This window comes from Lontra canadensis, unplaced genomic scaffold, assembly GCF_010015895.1.
Source record: "Lontra canadensis isolate GAN:19392208 unplaced genomic scaffold, GSC_riverotter_1.0 scaffold73, whole genome shotgun sequence".
NCBI lineage: Eukaryota > Metazoa > Chordata > Mammalia > Carnivora > Mustelidae > Lontra > Lontra canadensis.
Window position 1 is genome coordinate 557,959 of NW_022631067.1, and position 23,235 is coordinate 581,193.

Genomic DNA, 23,235 nt, shown 5'->3' on the forward strand with positions numbered 1-23,235 from the left:
GGAGCGGAGTCCGCACTGCACCCCCACCACACGTGCCTGGGGCCCTCCTGCCCTCTGAGGGTCCCGCCATCTGCACTGAACCCCCTCCCCGAGCGGCTGCTGCCTCAGCATTCAGCCCCCGGGGGGGGGCCCTCATTCACTCTGGACCCCAAACTGCCCTTTGCTGGTCACACTGGTCTCACTGCTCAGAGCTTGGTCAGGGCCCTCGGTGCCCCCGTTGTGGTTCTGGGACCCCAGGGTCACTCGCCCTGCCCAGGACTGACTGTGGCCCGTGGGCCCTCCAGTCCTATGGCCCCACAGGGCCTGACGCACGGCAGGGGTCAGGGACCGGGTTCGTGTGCACGTCACTGAGGCATCGTCCCAAACAGAACACTTCTGTGCTGCTCAGAACCCTAAAGAGAAAGGCCCAGGCCGGAGTGGCGGGAGGATGCACACACTTCTCGGCTGAACGTGATGGATCAAAGCAGAAACACGCGGCGCCGTCCCGTGGCTGGGCACCCGCGATCTCTGCAGGTCAAGAACCCTAACGTGAGGAAGGGCGGAGCGTGCCTGTCGGAGCGCGTCGGCAGGTTTCTCGTCTAGCCAGCACACGCTGCCGCAGCCCCCAGCCAGGACGCGAGCCACGCGGGCGTCCTTGCAACGCGGCCCCGGGGAGTGTGGCCCAGGACCTAGTCAGGGGGAGCTGGCACCTGTCGGCCTCATGGGTCCTCGCCTGGAGAAGCAGCGGTCGGAAGGGGGAGAGCAGGATGAGGGGACCTGGGGGGCAGGAGGGACAGAGACACACAGACCCAGACACAAGGACAGAGGACAAGGGACGGGACGGGGACGGACGGGAAAGGGGGCAGCGTGAGGGGCACGTGTGGGCGAGAAGGTTCTCTCGGAACACCACGGACACCCATCCCTAGAGCAGCCGCGAAGGGTCTCCTCTCGCCCGGTGACAGGCGGTCTCCCACCCTGCACCCTGCTCTCAGGGCCGGCCGCCCACGCTCTTTGAGGTTCTGGGTCTCGCTGGGGCGGCCCTGAGCCCCTCAGCGGGTGCAGGCGTGGTACAGGAGCTTCCTGGCCGGAAGGCGGCCGCTGCGTGGGCACCCCAGGTGAAGAGACGCCCGGCAGAGGGCACTGGCAGAGCAGCGACCTCCACCGGGCAGCTGAGTTTTCTGGCATCGAAGTCAATCTTCCCTCCCAAACATCCTGTTTGGGGCTGACTTTAAGCTGCTAACCTGCTGGGCACCTGTGCCTTTCCCACGGAGTCGAAGGTGGGGTCGTCCTCCCCGAGGGCATCCGAGAACCCCCGGACCATGGCCGCTGATCAACAAGTTAACGTTCCCGAGTGCAAATGCCCCCTTTCTATTAAGATCTCTCTGCAGACCCCAACTACTCTGGGGCTGTTCTGGCTGCACAGACCCAAATACGTGAGTAGGTCGCAGAAGTCTCACAGCCACCATGTGACTGTCCCAGGGTGACAAGGCGGTTACCTATGGACGCGAAGAAGATGATAACCAGGAAGTCACGGATGGGCTCAATGGAAGCCACGACCTCCTCGGTGACCATGTGGCCTTGGGAAGAGATGAGCGCGCCGGCCAGGAAGCAGCCCAGCTCCATGGAGACGTCCAGCAGCTCCGTGACCTGGGGGAGACGGAAGGGCCACATGTCACTCATGGCCAGGGGTGGGTTCACGCCCAAAGGCAGGTGTGTCGTCACAGCAAAGGCTCATCTTGAAGTCCCCAGAGGGGCCTCTGTGGGGACGAGCGGAGACACACGCAGCAAGTGAATGTGAGTTGAATCTGCCATATAAGAAAAAAAAATTAAAATTTGAAAAAATCATTCAAATTTTTGAATGACATTTTTGAAAATTTATTTTAAGTATTTGTGACAGATTTTCTTTGTCCTGACTCAGTGACTACCCAACTACGCCAAGAAAACACGTTCACGTAAACCGTCCCGTCTCCAGCCAAGGGCATGTCGAGGGCAGTGTGACCAGCGAAGCCCGAGGGCACGGGACCCCAGACGGGGGCGCCCGCATGTGCAGCGGCCGGGTCGCCGCCCAGGTCCGGGCTCCGGGGCTCCTGGCGACGGCCGTTAAACGCAAAGCCGGGAGGCGATCCCGACACAGAACGGCCTGAAAGCAGCTGCCGTGTCTTCCTCTGCGGAAGCGAAGCCGCGCAGAGGCCAGCAGCCACCAGAGAGGGGCGGGAGGGAAACTCGCTCCGCAGCCGCGCCCGGGACGAGCCCCACCACAGAACGCACGACCCTCGCACCAAACACCGCGGAGCCCCGCTGAGAAACCCGCGCGGGAGCGGCCGCACACGTGCGCTCACGGGCCACGGCTCGCAGGCCGGCACCGGGCTCTCCCTGCACCCGCGCCCCTGCAGTGGCGGCCCACGCCGAGCGGACTCCGAGGCCTCGCGGCTGCTGGAGAGCCCCTGAGGGCCTGGGGAGCCGGGCAGCAGGCGGGGGCAAGTGGAGAGTCAGACCTGCACACTTGTGCTCACACACTCACACGCACTTATCCTTTCACACGAGCACACGTACAACCACACACTCGTACACACGTGTGCCCACTCTCATGCCCTTGTGCTCACCCGCACAAGCGCACTCACACCCACACACTCGACGCCTCTTGGCTTCTGACAAGGTGACCTGCGCCCCGGCGCGGCGTGGAGAGCCACACGCAGCACCAGACGTCGCGCACGGCCCCGTGCCCCGCGCTCTCCCGGCCCCGCGACGGCCGCGGCTCTCAGGCAAGCCGCAGAGCAGGTCGTCCTGCAGGAGACCCGGGGAAGACACAACCTGCGCGGGGCCGCGGAGCGCCATCCGTCCCCAGCCTGGAACTTGGAGCATAGGAAAATCAAGAACTTCCGTTTATTAAAAACGCTATGAAGAGAGCGGAAAGGACAGTCACAGATGAGAAGATACTAAGCAAACATGTGGGACACGGAATTTCGGCCATAAAGGGAGCGGAGTGCAGAAACCCAGGGCGCCCCCTCGGAGCAGGGACGTACGGGCGAGTCCGCGCGCACAGAGAGCAGGAGCGCAGTCACTGTGCCACGGGGGGACGGGCGAGCCTGGGGGAGTGGGGGTTTTGGGGAGCAATGACGGAAATGTTCAGACAGCGCTGACCGTTGCACGGTGCTGTGAACATGCTGAAAACCACAGACTTGTACGCTTCCGTTAAAAGGGCTAAAATGGCTGATTTTGTTATACATATTTTTAGTAAAAAGAAGCAAAGACAAGAAATTTCCCAGAATATGTTAAAAATTCCTGCAAATGAGTAAGAGAAACAGCCAATGCAACAGGAAGCGACCCGAGGCTTCTGACGGCCGGCCCCAAGGAGAGCGTCCACGCGGCTCAGGAGGGACGTGGAGTCAAAGCCTTGAGGAAACACCGCATGGGTGATGGGGAGGGCGCGGAGACCCTGACGGCTCCGTGGCGCGGGGGTCGACACAGCGCGTCCCTGGCTGCCTGGCACCCACCTCAGCACCAGCAAGCTGACGCCCACGTGCCCAGCCGGGAGCACGCCAAGGGGGGCCGTGAACGGGAACCAAGCCTAAGAGCCAACGACAGAGGACGGGCTGTGTCACACTATGTCAGCGCAACGAGGGTGCCTGAGCTGTAAGACCGTCTCGGGAGCAAGCCGGCCGGCACCTGACGCGCGTGGGGACCCGAGCAGCTTCTCAGGAGGAAACCAGCTGAACCTCTGCAGCCGCTGGGACGACAGACGGAAGTCATCCGGGCAACTCGGCTTTGCCGAATGTCATTGTCAAGAGAAATTCTCCAGAATGGACAAAGCAATGTAAGAAAGATGAAAAACGTCACACACGTGAGCAGCTTTGAGCAGAAGCCAATCAGACTTCTGCCAAGATTATAAAATACTAGTCGATGATTAAATCATACACAAGGAAACAGTTTTTGTTAAAATCCTTTGAATTAAAATTAACCTTTTAGTTTCGAGGGAAGTGTTGATTCACCCGCAGTGTGGGAAACCATCCAAGGGGGTCGCACACACCCCTTGCTCGGCCCCCCAGTGGTGGCGTCTTCCTAATCAGGGCACGAGATCACAGCCAGGCTACGGACGCAACACGGTGCTGACATGCACAAGGGTCCGTGACGAGGGTCCTTCCCCCACCCTCTCCTCACCGCCTGGCAACCGGCAAGCTCCCCTCCATTCTGAAGTTCTACCATCGTCATCGTCACGTGAATGGAATTACACAGTGTGTGACCTCAGGACTGGCTCCTCCTGCTCGGGACAGTTCCCGGACACTCACACGCCAGCTGTTTCAGACCTGGGCGGTCCTCTTGGTGCAGACGGACCACAGCTGGTGGAACCGGGCACCTGCTGAAGGACTGGGGGCTCTGGCTGCTGTGAGACAGCCGCTGCGCACATTCCAAGCTCAGCTTCTGGTGAACCCGGTGAGGGGAGCAGCTGCGGGGCTGCAGGCGACGCCAGCGCCGTGGACTGTTTGCGGGGCTCTAACCGCCTCTCCCCCGTTCTCTCGTTAGGAGTATGTCCTTTAAATAAGAAGGCTGCTTCTAAAATGAACCTATTTTCTTTTTCAAATTTTCACATTATGGCAAAAGAAGTTACACTGCTGACCAGCTTTGTCATCACCGGATAGGACCAAAAACTGTTCTAAACAGTTAATCCGATTTCGGACACAGAGCTGTCCGAAAGTCTGGGACAGTGTAGCGCGGGTGATGCCGGCAGTCCACGCGGCTCTCGCAGCCAGGCAGACCTCCTGCAGTCCCACACCCGAGGAGCCCTTTCCGCCAAGTGCCTAATGAATGGGGGCACCTGGGACGCTCAGTCTGCTGTTCAGGTCAAGATCTCAGGGTCCCGGGATCGAGTCCCACGTCAGGCTCCCTGCTCAGCGGGGAGCCTGCTTCTCCCTCTGCTCCTCCCCGACTCATTCGCTCTCAAAAATAAAATCCTGAAAAGTACGGGAACAAACAGGTTTAGCTTGTTGTATTAATACTAAGGGGGAGAGTAATGACTGTGCATAAAATAAAAATACAACCATGTGTTTCAAATATTTCAACTACATTAAATTAAAAAGATAAAGAACTGATCATAAGCTTTCAAGTCAGTATGTAAGTAACAGGTATTTTGAGAATTACCATTAACATTAAAAAGATGAAAGCAGAGATTCCTAAGATAAGGATTTCTTTGTTCCCTTTGCCTTCCACATGCAGTTTCCGATAATATGGTCCAATGAGGTAAGTCTTTACAACAAGACACAGAAGAAAGGCGGCAGCCAGCGAGAAGAGGCTCTGACCGACCAAAGCCAGGATCCGCAGAGTCTCCATGACAACGCTAGGAGAGAAGAAAGGGGTGTTATTTCACCTCCAGAACACCCTTCCCTAACACCCAATAAAATGGGCTTCCACTCGTTTTTCTCTGACGTCACAAAATAAATTTCCCAAATCATTTTTATTTCCAAATACTAAAAACCTATCAATCACATTAATTCTAAACAACTTGGTTCAAACTGATTCTTTGACTCAAATATGCAAGCTCAACTGTTTTGCCATCAACTTTGAAGCAAATACGTGTTATGGGGCATGAGGACTCCTGACCGCAGCTCACACGGCTCAGTGACTGGGACAGAACTCCTCACCCGGAACTAACCCCCACTCGAAATTCCTCCCGAGGCGACCGTCACCCTGCAGGCTCAGCACTCGCGGTCCAGCCACACGACCCCAGAGACCTGCCACCGAACAGCCCCTCGTGGCCAAGCCAGAACCCCGAATTTCCTGTGGGTCACTTCATCTCAGAGAACAGGATTTGGGGCTGAGCTCCTATTAGAATACGCTATTTACTTCTCGGAAAGTATTCTAGATCTCAGTCAAAAAACTCACAGGGGAAAGGCACTACTGCGTGTTTATTTTTACAAGGAGTACGCGTGTTTTTCACTTAATTAAATTTATTTTTGAAAACTTAGTTCATATTTACGAAACGATTTAGTCTAAAATTCTGGTTTAAAAGTTCTCAGTGGGAGAACACTGATCTGATTACTAGGTGAGAATTCATCGCTGTAGTCAAAGCTTAAACTAGCAGCAATGGGCACGAACGTCAAGTCGCGCACGACAGATCACGTGGGGGAAGGAGACCCAGCAGGGCTCGAGCGCCCTCCCGGTGGAAGGCTCCTCACGGGTTCCCCACGAGGGAGGCCAGCGTATGGACGCGGGGGCCGAGTCCCGGCAGGCCTGCACGTAATACACATTTTGTTTTCAAGTGACTTGGGAGCACGTACCACAGACCATATCTGAGTCCACAAGATAAACACCTCAACAAACTTAGGAGAGTTAAAATCATACAAAGACTGTTTGTTCCGTGACCACAGTGGAATCAAACTAGAAATCAGTAAGACAAAGAGAACAGGAAAATCTCCATGAACACATGGAAATTACGCATCAGACTTCTAAGTAATCCACAGGTAGAAGAGGAAGCATCAAAGGAAATGTTTTACAATAACTGAGCTGAATGAAGATAAAAATGCAATATATGACAATAAAAGAAACGCAGCTAAGACAGAGCTGCAAGGAAAATTTGTAGCACTCAGTATAGTAGAAAAGAAAAAAGGCTTCAAATCAATAACCTATGTTCACAACACAAGAACCTAGAAAAATATAAGAGCAAAATAAACCCAAAGTGAAGGAAAAAAAAAAGAAGGAAAGGAAAAAAAATATGTAAAAAAAGGAGGGGGGTGGAAACCAACGAAATTAAAAACAGAAAAACAAAGAGGGAAAACCAGTGAAACAACGGTGGTGATCTGAAGAGACTAATAAAACTGCCAAAGCTCTAGAAAGACTGACCAAGAAAAAGAGAAGATGGGGAGCAAAAGGGATCCGACAGACACCAAACGGATGATAAAGGAACCGACCCACAGTTCTACACAAACAAACCGACGAACGAGGCGGCACGGACCACCTCTCGCGGAAATCCAGCTGTGGCAACCCATGACCTGAACGGGACCGCTAGGCCGACTGAATCTGTAACCGAAGGAAAACGCCCGCAAAGAAATCTCAAGACAGGCTCCAGCGGAGGATTCTACCAGATACCAAGGAGGAAGCAGCCGCAGCTTTGGACCACGTTTTCGGGAAAACAGGGACAAGGAGCACGTCCCGACGGTCTCAGGGGGCTGGTACTCCGCGACCACCAAACCAGGAAGGGTCGCACACCAGTGTCGCTCACGAGCGCAGGCGACAGGATCGCACCGGGAGGTCCCAGGGCACAGGCGCACGTGGGACTCGCCCTCGCTGCTCACGGCCGGTCTCGCGGCCGACCCAGCTGCCCGGGACCGCGCCGAGACGCGCGGGGCGGCACCGGCCGGAAGGGAGCGCCAACAGCGGACACCGTCCGCAAACCTGGAAGGGAGCCTCCCTAGCCCCGCGAACACCTACCGAAGCCCCGGGTGCGCGTGCCCGTCCCGCGAAGGAGCAGCGGAGGCCCCCCCGCCACGAGGAGCGCAGGAACGCGCGCTCTCGCGCTGCTTAACGGGGCCCGGCGCCGCGGCCTGGCGCCGCGCCAGGCGAGGCGGCCCCGGGTGAGAGGAGCCAGAAGGGACCGGGGTCAGCACAAGGGGCTCCGCGCACCGTCCGAGCGATTCCCCTCCCGGCGGGCGTTCCCGCAACGGGCTGTGCGCGCCGCAGAGCCTGCGGCTTTCGGCGTCAACGTATTCTTCCGCTTTCCCTTCCGACTTCTCTGTCCACGTGAACCGAAGCAAGGGCAGCTCGGGTTCCGGGACGACGTTCTGGCCGGAGGGGAGGAAGGACCCGGCGAAACGGCACCAGCGGAGACACGAACGACGAGAGCCCACGATGGCGCGCGCGCGCACACGCGCACGCACGCGCACGCACACACGCACGCGCGCGCACGCAGTCCCACGCACACGTCCTTCGCGCGGGCGGCCCCCACTCCCCGCTCCCGCACGGCTGTAAGCGCTCTTCTCTCTCAGCCCGTCTGCTCCCAACTACTGTCAGGGAGTGACCCCCGCCCGTCCTCGACCACCACACGGAGCACCGGCGCGGCCCGGTAGCTTGCCGGGGCGACAGACGCAGGGCCGGGCAGCGGGCAGCACAGCGGGGACGGCGCGCACCTGGAGTGGGAGCCGGCTCCGGCCTGGATGAGGGTGGGCATGCCGGCGATGAGCAGCCCCAGCTGCACGTCCTGCACCACGAGCATCCCGAGCAGCACCGCGCCGTAGTCGACGTCACCTGCCGGACGGAAAGCCCACCGGTAGCACAGGGTTAGAGAGAGAAAGTGTCCCGGGCTGAAACACAAGCATCGTGCAAATCTCCAAAATAATTCCCACACTTCCGACGCCTTCACAGAACGCATGCAGACGTGAAAATCTCTTGGAGAGCAAACACGGAAACATCTTAAAAACTTTTCGTAAAGAAAACCTCCACTTTATAGGAACTATCTTTTACTTATATGATTACAGGGAAAAACGCCATCGTACAAAGAAGGCGTGGACACAAGAAGGTGACGGCCCGGATGGCCAATTTCACTGCGTCCCCAGAGCAGGGGAAGCAGCTCACGGCCAGCCTTTACTGCTCCCCGAAGCGATGCAGGGGACCCGGCCTGCCCCCTCCTGCTCGCACGTCCAGCCCGCTCTCGGCACCACTGGCCACCTGTCCCTGAGACAAAGGCAGCTCTGCTAAGAACACTGGGGCACCAGGTGGACAAACAGAAAGGCCACAGCCAGGGCCTGAAGGGACTACGTCGCTCCTCTGCAAAGACGATGGGACACGGGTACCATTTTCCTACCTAATGTGTCACATGGGCCCCCGACATCTCCATAGTCAACCAGCAGTTCTGGCTTTGGGCCCAACTTTTTGTTTCCTTTTTTTTAAAAGATTTTATTTGTTTGAGAAAACAAGGGAGCAAGAAAGCACAAGTGGGGGGGGCGGCAGGGGCAGAGAGAGAAGCAGGCTCCCTGCTGGACAGGAAGCCTGACGTGGGGCTCGATCCTAGGACCCCAGGACCAAAACCAGAGCCAAAGGAAGATGTGTAACTGGCTGAGCCACCCAGGCCGGGCAGCCCTGGACCAATCTTTTAAAATGTGTTTCTAAGAACTCAACTGTCATGTTCTCCACCCCCATCCTCATAAAATAAGCTGTTCTTTTTCTTAAAAAAAGAAAAAAACCTACTCCTACGAACAGATACTTAAAGGCCACTCTGATAACCTTACGGAAAGAAGGAACAGACCAAATAAAATAAAAATCCCTTAACACCAGCAAAAGACACAGCTGATCCTTCCAGGAGGCTGCGTCTATTTCCCATGCAAAGTTAAATTTCTGGAGAATAGAGAATCTCTTCTTAGGGTTTTACAGCATTCTGAATGTGTAACCCCCCTGCTTGTTGCTGTGTCCCTGAGGGTCGCACATCTCAGTAGCAAGAACCCTTCCCTCACAACAAATATGGGAGGAGTGCGACACCTTCAACAAACACCTAGGTGGGTTCACGAGCCCTGACTCTCTCCTGACCTTGGGGAATCTGCTAGGTCCTGTGCTCGCAATGACAGGGCCGTCGTCCTCCCCAAGTCCTCACACGAGATAAGGGAGCTCAGCCCTGTGCCCGTGCCGCTGCTGCTTCTTGATTTTGAGGAAATACAAAACCTCTAGTCACACCATACTTTTTAGAAATCGTCTTTGATGACAAACCGCCAGCACTTTCTAGATGGTTTTTAAGTTCTGTTCTTTGCCTCTCACTGGTTCATAGTCCAAGGTCTTCATTCAGTGGGCACGAACACCACCAGGAGGCAGGCAACACGGGACAGGGCGCAGGCCCCCGCAAGCCTGTACTCAGGACGCCCCTGCAGAGAAGGCCGGACGGGAGGGGACGCACGCCCACTGCAGTGACTCGTGGGGAAGGCAAGCGGTGTGGTCACGAGACGGACGGGATTACCCCGACTGAACTACTAAAAATTAGAGATGCCACTTTGAGTATTTCTTCATCTGTCTGCATTTTGCATTAAGTTTAATTTCTGTTTATCGCTACTATAGCATTTATTTTCTCTCCTGTTTCTATCTCTTTCATTAAATGCTTTAAGTGTAAGGAAAACCAAGAACATGAGGAATACCCACAGACCCGTTACTGCGCGTTGCTACACCGAAAACGTGTGAGACACTGGTTCAGATGTTTGAGAAGTAAGGTCCTGGAGACATTGCGGCGACTCCCAGCAAGCCCCCGTGGGCAGCTGGGCCCCTGCTGCCACACCCCCAATCAGCGCCTTAGTTCTCACGCGGATTGTTTCCTCGAGGGTTTTAACACGTAGGTAGCTGGGAACACCACTCGGTTGACTTTGCGATTACAAACTCTATGTGATAGAGTCAAAGCTTCGGCAACTTGGTTTTTGTTTCTGCTCTCCGTTATGTCCGAAAATTACCCACTGCTGATGCGTAAAGATTTTCTTAAAAACCGCTAGAGAGGGGGCGCCTGGGTGGCTCAGTGGGTTAAGCCTCTGCCTTCAGCTCAGGTCATGATCCCAGGGTCCTGGGATGGAGCCCCACACCAGGCTCTCTGCTCGAGGGGAGGCCTGCTTCCTCCTCTCTCTCTGCCTGCTTGTGATCTCTGTCAAATAAATAAAGTCTTTAAAAATTAAATAAATAAAAATAAAACTGCTAGAGAGGGGTGCCTGGTGGCTCAGTCGTTAACTGCCTGGCTTCATGTTGGGTCAGGATCCTGGGTTCCTGGGATCGAGCCCTGCGTCGGACTCCCTGCTCAGCGGGAAGCCTGCTTCTCCCTCTCCTGCTCCCCCTGCTTGTGCTCCCTCTCTCGCTATCTCTCTCTCTCTCTCTTTCAAATAAATAAAATCTTTAAAAAAATGAAAAATAAAAAAGTAAAACTGCTAGAGAATACAGCAATTTGCCCATTCCCCAGTCGATGGGCACTGGGGTTTCCAGTGTTCCCACTCCTGCAAGCACGCTGTGCTGGACACTCCAGCACTTTCGGGAGCACCCCCTCCCCTTGCTCTGTGCTCACGAGGAGATTCCCCTTTCATCGCCACTCCCGGCCTCCCCCCGGCCTTGTGCCCTACCCTGTCCATACTACTCCCACAGACGAGTGTGGTCCACCTGGGCAAGGGTACAGCGAGGTCACAGTGTAGGGGTCTCTTGCGGGCTGGTGTTTCCCAGGGAGGCCTCTGAGTCCATGTAGCATGGGGCTGGTAGCAAGTCTCATTCTGGGGAAGGGGACCAAAAGTCACCATTGCCACATCTTCTGTGTCACCTTTCATCATGATCAAGCTGCTACCATGACCTCTGGCTGCCTGACCCTTCATGAGTGTGGAAGGCTGGAGCTACCTACTGACTCCTTGGGGGTCTGGGCCCCACTATCCAATGGACGAGCCCGAACCCTTAAGAAGTGGAAAAGGAGAATCTGGGCAACACCACACCCACACGTGAAGATACGGGGCGTCACCCTTGGGCACGCACCTCCTTCTGCTCTCAGGGTGCATCTCTGAGGACACAGCTTTGCACAATTTCAAACTTTCCGTAAATTACATCAGACGAGACGTCTTCTGTATTTTGTATTTCTTCCTTGACAGCATAACGATTAATTCATTTTTACATCTGCAGTACTCCAGTATATACGAACACACCGTAATCTAACTACCCGTTGTGTTACTAAACACTCAGATTACTTAAATTTTTACTATCAAGAATCATTGTTTTGGGGGCGCCTGGGGGGTTCAGTTGGTTAAGTGCTTGCCAATGGCTCTGGTGATGATCTGGAGTCCTGGGATTGAGTCCCACGTCCTGGTGGGGCTCCCCGCTTAGCAGGCAGTCTGTTTCTCCCTCTGTCTCTCCCTCTGCTCTCTCTCACTTTTAATTAAATCTCAAAAAAAAATTGTTTTGAATATTCTTTCACATTTGAAGAGCTTTCTAGGACGTGTCTCTAGAAACGGAAACTTCTGTTTGTGGAAGTGTTCCCTTAAGCCCTGACCCAGCTCACACTCTGACAGTGCAAGGGCCCACACTCCTGCCAACACAGGACACACGGTCGGGGCTCCAGGCTGGCACATGCGCGGGCTGGCCCACACCTGTGTTCCCCAACCACCACTGAGTCCTTCTTCACCCCTATCCATGACGCACATCTTCTCCTCCCTGAGCTTGCCACCAGGATATCGGCCCATTCTCATTTGGGTGCCTTCTGTTCGGGTTACTGTTGAAGTTCCTGATGCGTACGAAGCATTACTTCTTTGCACCCCTTACATACGTAGCAACTGTCTGCTCTTAGCCCGCAGCTTCTAAAGAACGCCTTTTTAGCAGAAGTTTTGCAAGGTTCCATGTGTTCAGATTTGTCGACATTCTTTCTTCTGGATTCTGCATCTCGAGTTCAGCAATCCTTTCCACCCTGAGGTCACAGGGTAGCGGCTCTGAAGTTCTGCCCTGCACATTGAGGGGTTAAACCCACATCGAGCTGCTCTGGTGCACGGCTCAAGCGAGGACTCTGATTCTCTTCGTCCTTAAGCACAACTAATTCCCACCCACCCAGCCACCCACACGCTCCCCGCGCATGTGTGCGCCTGGCTGCCCATCCCCCTCCTGCCCCATCTGGCCTGGACACAGGGTGCTGCCCGAGTGCAGGGACAGGACCTCAGGGCTTGTCATCTGCTGCCCAAGCCCCACACTTCCAATTATTATTGGCTATTCTCGGCCTTTGCTCTTAACAAATAAACTGTAGGCTCAGCTCACCGAGTTTCAAGAAAAAACCTGTCAGATCTTTACTGAAGTAGACGGGAGCTTGTAAACTTGGGAGTCACGATGTCTTTACGTATTAAGTCTTCTCGTCATGAGCACAGGCTCTCTCCTCAGTAACATTTGGTACTTTTGTCCTCAAAGGTCACACACACATCTTTTCAGAGATTTACTCCCAAATTATTTTGTGTGGCCATTATAAATCAAAGCTTTTCTTCCCCCAAATGACATTTTCTACCGGCTCTGCAGGTACTGTGTGTTATCCTGTGAGCTTCATTACACACGTCCACAAAGCCCAAGTCTGTCAGTATGTCCACCCACCTCCCAAACCTGCAACCCTGGCAGCACCCCCGTTCCCACAGCTCGAGCTCCAGGCAGGCCTTCTACAACGTGAGAGAGCCTCCTCCTGACAGCCCCTACGTGAAACACAGGAGGCACGTTCTGGAGGAGGCGAACGGAATCTGTGAGCCTGGAAACACGCGTGGCTGTGCTCCTCTGCCTTCCCTGCCCAGCGCTCAGTGCGGGGAGAGACGGGCCGCCACGCCCCGGGGCCTGTGCGTGTCTGACGACGACTTCCCTTCCACCGGCTCCTTGGTGACAGCTCGGATGGGCACGACCACCGTGCGTGGTGGAGGTGTGTGGGTCACCTGTGTTCTTGGGCAGGTGTCAAGCCCTCCCCCTTGGTCCCTGGAGCCCTGCTGTTGTACTGGAATGTGCCGAGAGTACATTTATCCTCCTGTTTCCTGCTCGGTTCTGGAGTGCTACGTTCAAGCTAAAGGCTCACACGGTTCTTCAAGTCTGAATGCTAATGGCGGTTTCCTCCGCTCTGTTCTTCCAGGACCACTACCGGATCCGTCCTGAGCCTCTTAGCGCTTCTCCCCGCCTCATCTCGTGGCTTTCTTTTCTATGTCTTCTGTCTACACTGTGTCCTATCTTTGTGCGAACTGAATAGGTGTGATTCCTTCACTTACGTCTGCTCCAGCATGCTCAGCTTACAGGGTTAGGAGACCTGTCCGCATCCTGACACCGGGTGTCACGGGTCTCTCCTAGCTGGCGACGGCCTCACACACACCGGCACCCAGCGTGTGGGCCCTGATGCAAGTTGTTTTCATCCTCCTACTTCACCGTGACGGCCCCCTTCACCTCTGTCACGTGGGTCTTATGAGGAGTGGTCCTAATCACAGGGCTATGGGGACACTGGGGCCTCCACAGACGAGACCACCAACTAGTCCAGTTCCAAGCCAGGAGGCTGTATCCATGACCCGCTGGCTCACGAAGCAGCAGAAGACACGAGACTATGTGTGATGTTTCCCAGCCTCTGGTGCAAAACTCCCGGTGTCAGGCAGCGGGGTGCTGTGTGTGGCCGCAGATGACACCAGGAGCCCGTAGCCCCCAACCAATTCTCTGTACAATGAGGCGGGTCTTACCAGAGAAGCCAGCCCCACGGCTCTGGTTTTCCCTTTTCTTATTTCCCTCATTGCTGTGTTGGTGCAGGTAAATTTCAGTGTAAAGCTACTAGCACATTTAAACTGTTTTTTTACTTTTACAAAACAAAAACAGCGAACATCAGCATAACAAGTTCACGTGATGTAAAAAATGGCGGTGCGGTTGGAGCCGGGCTGTGCCACCGTGAGACAAGCTGGAACGTTCATCCCTCAGCTTCTGGGCCGGTCTGGCCTCACCACGTCCAGTAACCATCAGAGGCCAGTGTCTCACGCATAGAGCCAAAGCTGGTGCCTTAGGCCCCCGAGGCCCAGCAGGGAGGAGCACGAGGAATGATGTCTGAGAGCCGCTGTTTCAGGCCGCAGGTCCCAGACACACGTGACGACCCCACGCGAGCACAGCGCTGACCCCTCGTGGTTTCAGCTCAGGTGCAGCACGCTCATCTCCTAGGCCACCAATTTTCATTTACCAACATGGATCTGTTTCTCTTGAACGTGGTCCTCAAACTATCCTAAATGGACAAGCACGGAAATGCCGCTTTCCTAGTCCAGTGGAGACTGGAAAAGCTGAACACCGTGACTGGCCGCAGAGCCCCACGATGGGGCAGAGCTGTGACTCATCTAACAGCCTTCGGAGGGAATCCGAGTCAATGACCACCTGGTACCCCAACGCATACTTACAACCCGGCCCCACCTACCTTCTTTCTCGCCCCGGCCGCTGCCCACGAGGAATCTGGACACCAGCGGTGTGCTGGACAAGGACAAGCAAGTGGAGATGAAGATGCTCTGGGTGGGTCTGATCTGCAGCAGGTGTCCCCATAACAGGCCGAACGCAATCATCAGCAGCGTCATGTAACACGGTCCCTGGAAGGCTATCTTCCACACCTGGAAGAGAACACATCCGTTTACACATGTTTAGTGACGATGCGCAGAGCACGCACGCGCTGCCCGGACACGGGCCTCGGTCTTCCAGGGAGGAGCTCTGCCCTAAACACCTCATCAGCCCAATACCCAAAGTCACGATCTGAACACAATAAAAACAGCGGCCGCTCCTGTTGGCTTCCCGAGTGCTCAGTGCTGTCACAGGGACGAAACACACGCCTCTCTCTGTGTGATACGTGTCCTTGCACACATCACCTAACCCTCTCGGCGCGTCGCCACAGTGGACAGCACCACCTCCCCCTCCCTGGATGGAAACACGAGTCCCATGGCAGCCAGCTCGGCTCGGTACCCCAGTACTGACGAGTACCTCGGTGTTCTCCTAGCACTGTGTTAGACATGATGGAAACTGTCAGGTTTGAGTCAAACCCTCTCGGGTTTTCAGCTGCGTGGAGGAGACACAGTAATGAAGGCAATCTGACACTGACACCAACAGGAACGGTAAATACTGACAAAAGACATCATCCTGAAACTCATCCTATCCTACTGGAAAGCACTGGCTCATTTTTTCTAGCCCCACACCCTCTCAAGCACTCCTGCACCCAGGCCCTCGGGCAAGGACATGAGGGGGCCCGGAAGAGGAGCAGAGGGGCTCAGCACAGAGGCTCTGAAGCCAATGCCCGAGACCCCACGGGCTGGCCAGCCTTGTCTGTGTGAACACACTGTTTCCCTTTTGGGGATCTGAAGGATGTGGCCTTGTCCTCCGCCGCTCTGCTTCTTGACAAGAAGCCGCACTTCCCTCAAAACCACAGCACCATCTCTGGGAATCAGCGCAGCCGGGAGGCTCTTCCTGAGGCCACAGCTCTTCCCACGGCCGTAACCGGCAGCCTGCTTGTCCGCCACAGATTCCAACTTCCCGAACGAACTGTAAGAGCCTCCTGGCACTGTCGAGCCCAAGTCAAATGGCGGGAGACTGACGGAGGCAAAAGAACTGGGATTCAGCCCTAAGCACAGAGCCGATCTGCTCTCTGCATGAGGTTCTGGCCAGCCCAGAGAATGCTTAGCCCCTGAGGCTGCCTCTCCAAGGTCCGGATGCCACACTCCCTACTTCCTGCCCCTGGCAGTGGTGATCGCTGTCTTGGCTAATGGTCTCCCAACAGCTCTCCCTCTTCCTGTCACAGCCAGGAGCGGTGGGAAGGCCCGGGCGCACCTGCAGAGCTAGCCACAGTGCCTGGGGAGGCTGGCATGCTGGATTTTAAGATTTCCAAGTTGTTGTTTTTTTAAAATATTTTACTTATTTGAGAGAGACGGAGCTAGTGAGAGACAGCATGAGTGGGAAGGAGGAGAAGCAGACTCCCCGCCGAGCAGGGGACCCAACGCGGGACTCAATCTCATGACCCTGGGATCATGCCCTAAGCCGAAGGCAGCCGCTTCACCGACAGAGCCGCCCAGGCGCCCCAGCGCTCCCAGTTTCAGGCAGCCCCTCCTGTAAGGGGCGGGGGTATTCCTGCCCGCAGTGGAGCCCGGAGCTCAGGCTTGACTCTGTCCTGGCCAGCTGGCTGGCTGTGCACCTTGGGGAGGGAATCGTCTCTCTACCCTGCATCCTCCGTCTGCAGACGAAGGCTGGGCTGATGATTTCTGAGGTCGCCACCACACTTTGGTCCGGAGGATGGGTATCTGTCTGCCCAAGAAGCACAGTGAGCAAGGGACTGTGGGAAATGTGGGCAGTGCCCATAGAGGACTCCTGCTCTACAGAGAGCATCTGGACCACCCTGCACTCCCGGAAACACAGGCCCTCAGGCCACACATATCAGAGCTGGCTGCTCAGCAGGGTCCCCAGGCAACTCCCCGTGTCAGAGTCAGGGCAGCGTACACCCCGCACATCTGCACATACACATACCAGACACACACCCCCTCGAGCTCCGTTTTCATGTCTCTGTCCACAACCCCACACATGCTTCTGAAATCCCAAGACCGGAGGCCCACAAGGCAGGGCCACACAGCTGTGTACACGGCCTCACAGTCCGCAGCCACCAGCGTCTGGAACAAGGGTCTACTGAGGGGACAGATACGGAGAAAAAAGGGAGAAGACGCGGCTCGCACACAGAGACCGAATGGCCGACGTGGGAGACAGATGTGGGGGCCAGGACACGGCCAGGCAGGGACGCAGACACGCGACAGACCGTGCGGTCAGGAGACAACGACGGCAACTTTGCTCGGCACCAATCACGAAGAAGCTCCCAGGACTCAGTGCTTGCAAAGCTTCTAATCAGACTTTCAGGTGGTTTCACAGGAGACCTAAGGGGGCCTTCCAGCAAGTCCTTCAAAAACCTACTGAACGATTTCGCACCCTGACAGAGCACATGGGTGACCTGAGACCGTGCTGGCTACTTCAGGCTGCCCTGGAGCTACGCCCCGGACTTCCTCTGCAGAACAGGAAAGGCAAACAAACGTGTCACTTGACGGTGTCCTTTACTAGGCAGAGGGAAACCCGCAAGCCCGTTGCAGGCGGCCGCCACGCCAGGCTCCGTGTGAGAGGAGCCCTGGCTCCCCCCAGACAAGGTCACTACACAGGGGCCGGGCCGTCCACGCGCCCTCCCACTTCTCACACCACGTCCCACGACGACCAGACGCTCCCACATCTTCCTCCCGAGCCCCCCCCGGGGCGCCCGGCCCAGTGCGATGGTAAACGCGGCGCGCTGCTGGCCAGCCATGGCGCCAAGGGCGTGCGGCTTCGGGCTGCGTCCCCCCAAGTCCGCGTGCCGCCGCCAATCGCTAACCGCAGACGCTACCGTGGGGAAAACCAGGAAGGTTGAAGGAGGAGAGCCCGGACACACGAATCATCAAACCCCTGACTGCGCAGGACACTGAGGTCCATGGCGCGCCGGTCCTGCGCGGAGACGGCCAGGCTCCGCCCCTCTGTCCCAACCCCGCCCCCAGCCGGGCTCCGCCCCTCTGTCCCAACCCCGCCCCCAGCCAGGCTCCGCCCCTCTGTCCCAACCCCGCCCCCAGCCGGGCTCCGCCCCTCTGTCCCAACCCCGCCCCCAGCCGGGCTCCGCCCCTCTGTCCCAAACCGCGGGAATCACGCTATTCGCCACCGCCGCTCTCAGCCGCACACACCCGAGCCGCAGAAGCCCACGCGAGCGCCGAGCGAGGACGGCCGCGAGGAGACCTTCCTGCCCACGGAACCCAGCAGACCCGGCCGGTCCCCGCCGGGCCACGGCCACACAACGCGCCCGTCAGCGCAGCGGAGAGCGCGCGCCCGTCCTGGCAGCTCCGCATCTGGTACGCCCGGCGCGCAGGCTAAGCCGGGGGCCCCCGGAGCCCAGACCCCCGGAGAACGCGCGGACGTGACCCGCGGCAGGCCGTGAGGGCGCGTCTCGAGAAGCACACTGGAGGAAGCGACCGGAGGACGGACCGGCGGAGCCTCCCCAGGGAAAAGCAAGACGGCAGAGAAACGACAGGTCCGAGAGGGACAGGGTGAAGCAAGGCGGCCGCGCTAATGCACGTTGCTGTTACCAACAACGCTCAACCCGTCTCCCGCGACACACGGAAGCGTGGCCACAGCACGGCGGCCGCTCGTCTGTCACAGAACCGCCAGCGCGGAGCCTGACACCTCCGTGGGTTCACGCTTCCAAACACTCGTGCTTGATTCTTTCGCTTGGACGGAGAGGCAGCATCTGCACCCGCAGCTGAAGGCTCGTCAGTCACCCTGCTGGGCCGGCCCGCCCGGGGTCCTCAGGCACCACAGTGGCCTGCCGCCCCTCCGCCGCCCCTCCGCCGGCGCCCCCGCCCCCCTCCCGCCGCCCCTCCGCCCCCCTCCCGCCAGCTCCGCAGCGGGCTGCTGTCCTCCTCTGCGAGGGAGGAGCTCCTCATTAGCTCCCTTCCCCTCTCCACCCGGGCGGCCCCCAGAGCTCAGGGCCAGCCGCTTCCCGGTTTTCACCGCTTCCACACACGCCCGGTCCCGGCGGCCACCGGCCTTGCAGGTACTGGCACTTTACAGGGACAGAAGCACAGAATCGGTTTGCCACTCGTTTAGGAATGAAAGACCTTTTTCTAGGGTAACACACTGAACATCTGACGTTGTGGCAGTTCAGCCTCGAGCAGTGTCTGACCTTTTCGGAGGGACCCCATCATGTAATCGCAAACACGTCACTTCTCAGACTGCTCATGAAATCAGCCCCACGGAAGCTAACTTTTATGCATTTAATTTTCACCTCTTCTAGCATTTTTTATCTTTCCGAATAGTACCAAACTAAAACCTACTCTAAAATGTTTAGTTTCAGGGGCTCCCAGGTGAATCAGTTGGTCGAGCCTCTGCCTTCGGCTCGGGTCAGGATCCCAGGGTCCTAGGATCGAGCCCCCCGTCGGGCTCCCTGCTCAGCGGGGAGCCTGCTTCTCCCTCTCCCTTGGCTGCTCCCCCTGCTTGTGCCCTTTCTCTCTGTGTGTCAAAATAAAATAAATAAAATCTCTAAAAAAAAGAGTTTAATTTGATAACCCAATCATGAGCCCACACTGAAAGGAAACAAACTGAAACCATACGATGATTAAATTGGGGGCAACATCACAGCTTGGTGAAGCCCTTACCTTTCTCAGCCTTTCCGGGGAGAACTCCAGGCCAACGAGGAAAAGAGTGAAGAACACACCGACCTCTCCCAAGGTCTCCACCTGCACAACAGACTGCAAGCACAATTTTAAACCGCACAGTCATGTATTTCACATCCGAGGTGTGCGTCACACGATAATCTGATGCTAACATACCCAGTGGGACCATCCCTACAGAGCAGTGTGTTTTTTATCTTTTTTAAGATTTTATTTGACAGAGACCACAAGTAGGCAGAGAGGCAGGCAGAGAGAGGAGGAAGCAGGCTCCCTGCTGAGCAGAGAGCCCGATGTGGGACTCGATTCCAGGACCCTGCGATCATGACCTGAGCCAAAGGCAGCGGCTTAACCCCCTGAGCCACCCAGGCGCCCCACACAGCGTGTTTTTTAAACTGACCTTCAGTGTGCTCCGCACCTGAGATGACTTGACCTTCCTGACTGCACTGTTCTTTCCCATTTCCTCCACTAGGGGAAGGACTCTCTATCTTTTTTCCTAAGAACTGGCTCATGAATCACCTGCTTCCAGGTTCAGGAGCCGCTACTGCTCTGCCTTCGCTCTCCCTGGAGGGTGGTGCGCACCAAGCCCCGAGGGCCCGCTCTCACGCGCCTCTGCACACGACTACGTGCACCCACTTTCCCTGGGCGCCACAGCTGGCCACGTCCCACAGGTTTCGAGATACCGTGTTCCTGTGTTCTGTGTTTGTTCTGGTTTTCCATTTGCGATTTACTTTCTATGCCGTGACGTGGTTAGCAGAGAATGCTTTCCTCACTGCTCTACTCGACACCACCTACATCACTCACACCGGTGGTTTCCAGTGGAGCCATGAACCGGACGTCTGAAAGCAAAGCACAGGCCTCTCCGCGTCGACACTCACCCTGAGCCACTGTGCAAGGACACGCACACAGCCTGCCCGCCACGGACAGGAAGGGCCCCACCCTCTCTTTCACTGCCATCTCCCTCCTTTCACTTCAACTTTTCTTACTCATTTTCATCGAATCCTGCTTATTGTGCATTTTTCCTGACACCACCACAAACTCGTATCTTTCAGTAGGGAAGTTTATTTCACTTCTACTCATCGTGATAACAGATTTCTGCTCCCACTCCTTCGTCTTCTGGCTTTTCCTTACTGCTTTTACTTTTCCTCCCTTTTTAAAACAAAGCTGTAACCTATGGCTTCAAACTAATACACTTAAACCTGTTCTTCTCCCCATAATGAGCACAAGCTTATCAACCTCCTACTAGGAAAAGGTAAGTATTTGGCACCATCACACTTCTTCCGTGAACCGCCTCCCACTTCTGGCTGGTACGCCCGGGTTTTCACCTTGGTCTACTGTAATGACATTTTTTCCAAAGTACAGCACATTTGTTAGGAATTGTAATATTTGTAGCTTCCAAGTGTAGTTTTCACCTGACTCAGCCTTTACTTATCATTTAGCCTTAATCCTTATAAGCAGTCATTGCTATGAAGAAAAAATAAAAATAGAAAAATACATTTGTATTTGCTATCATTTGTAAATACTCTGGAAAGGGAGGGATGGGACAAGGGCAGGAAGAGATTTTTCATCTACAAATATTTTTTTTTTTTTTTTACCCACACCATCTTGTCCTCAAACACATGGAGATCACTTATTCAGAAAACTGAATTAGAACCATTCTTCCCAGGGGCGCCCGGCGGGCTCAGTTGGTCAAGTGTCCGACTCTTGGTTTTGGCTCAAGTCGCCATCTCAGGCTTTGTCACGATCTCGCAGATCGGGCTCTGCACTCAGCGGGGACTCAGCTTTTCTCCTTCTGCCGCTGCCCCCACTCCATGGTACCCTCTCGAATATATAAATCTTTTTTTTTTTTTTTTAAGACTTTATTTATTAATTTGACAGAGACAGAGATCACAAGTAGGCAGAGGCAGGCAGGGGCGGGGGGAAGCAGACTCCCCACTGAGCAGAGAGCCCGATGCGGGGCTCGATCCCAGGACCCTGAGACCACGACCTGAGCCGAAGGCAGAGGCTTAACCCACTGAACCACCCAGGCGCCCCTCTAATATACAAATCTTAAAAAAAACAGACAACAAACTCAAAACCATTCTTCCCATAGGCCACCCTGCCACGCTGAGCCCAGGCCACAAGAGGACCTGCCAGGAAGGTCCTGGGCTTTGAGCCCGAGCACAGCCCCCATCCCCCTGCCAATCAGACCCACTGTGAAGATTACTTGGGGATGAGGACTTTTTTCACATCTTCTTCTGTTGTCCGGTCTAGAGAAGCTGCAGCACGCCTGCCCGGCGGGGTGTGTCCATTAGCCGCAGGGGAGAGGCCCCTAGTGGAGCGCCCACAACTCTCCCTGCCTGCCTGCCCGTCCTCCTCCTGAGGGCTCTGCTGCATTCCTCACCACCCCGCACGCTCCTTCCGTGTGGGACTCATGACACTCCTTCTGGCCATTCTCTGTTCCTTTTGTCGGAACTGTGTGTATCTAGACGGCCCATTCAAGAGTCCACAGAGTGCCGGCAACACAGGCTGAAGCTCACAGCCCCTGCTGCCACAGGCCCTGCTGCCACAGCCCCTGCTGCCACAGCCCCTGCTCCAGCCTCAGCAACAGCCGCCTCTATCCCAGCACTCTCAGTCTCCCGGGGCTCTCACAACACCCCACGTTTAGGCTTGTTAATTTGTCACTACTTTACCAGCTTCACCATATGGTACAAATATTTGAATTACATACTGAATCCAGCATTTTCAGTTGTTTTCAGTGTCTGAATAATATAATTCATACTATTACTGAAAACAGAAATTCTGAAACTAATAAAATTTAAAGACATGTACCAGGATTTTTTCTCTAGTCGAGTCATCCATTCACTAATGAACAAAATTATTTCCTTACGGTTTAGACATTTTTTATGAAACTGTTTTGTAGAGCATCTTCCTCAACATGGTTTATGAGAAACTACTATCTTTATCAATTCAAGTTCAAAACGTCAAAACCCTTTAGTCCGTGCCTCTTCAGTGTTCTGTTAAAGGAGACTACAACAGTCAGATTCTGCTCTTACCTTAATACTGTTCAGTCCCGAAGGCCCCAGAAGTACGCCACAGATAATATAACCGAACATCGTAGGCAGTCCTATTGCTGTGCACAGCCAGCCACAAGGTAGAGACAGCATTCCTATGGTAACGATGTCCTGGAGGGGAATAAACAAAAAACAGACACAGACACTTGAGGTAATCCTGGGCAGGACCAGAAGGGGCTGGCGGCAGAGAAAGCAGGCGTCCTGCGGAGCGGGCCCCTCCCCGTCCCGCAGGCAATGAAGGCAGGCGACAGCTGGGCGGACTTTCCAGGTGTGAGTCCCTCCCACCCCAGGAGTCAGCCACTCCCAGCGCTCCTTGGGGGTCACAGACCTTCCTCTCAGTGGGTGCCTCCATCCTCCTGAAGAGCAGCAAAATCCCGGCACCCGGGAGGACGCTGGAGACCCAGCAGGGTGTCCGGAGCCCGACAGCCTTCCCTGAGCTGCCCCAGTCACTCCTGTACCTGTTACCCTCTCCGGTCCAAGCCCAAGCAGTGATCTCCACCCACAGCTCTGTCAACTGCAGATCCTTCCGTAATCCCGTATCTTCTTTATCCCACTGG

At 55.7% G+C, this 23,235-nt stretch overlaps 1 protein-coding gene across 1 annotated transcript in view; it reads right to left on the reverse strand.

The window, feature by feature from the left end:
- Positions 1 to 23,235, reverse strand: part of TMCO3 (transmembrane and coiled-coil domains 3) — a 33,505-nt gene that overhangs the window by 5,979 nt on the left and 4,291 nt on the right. Inside the window, exons 4-9 of the mRNA XM_032881002.1 lie at positions 22,661 to 22,789; positions 19,614 to 19,706; positions 14,846 to 15,032; positions 8,097 to 8,214; positions 5,116 to 5,311; positions 1,476 to 1,626 (exon numbers count right to left, since the gene is read on the reverse strand). Of these exons, the coding sequence (XP_032736893.1) occupies positions 1,476 to 1,626; positions 5,116 to 5,311; positions 8,097 to 8,214; positions 14,846 to 15,032; positions 19,614 to 19,706; positions 22,661 to 22,789 (874 nt within the window). The remainder of the gene's footprint in view (positions 1 to 1,475; positions 1,627 to 5,115; positions 5,312 to 8,096; positions 8,215 to 14,845; positions 15,033 to 19,613; positions 19,707 to 22,660; positions 22,790 to 23,235) is intronic.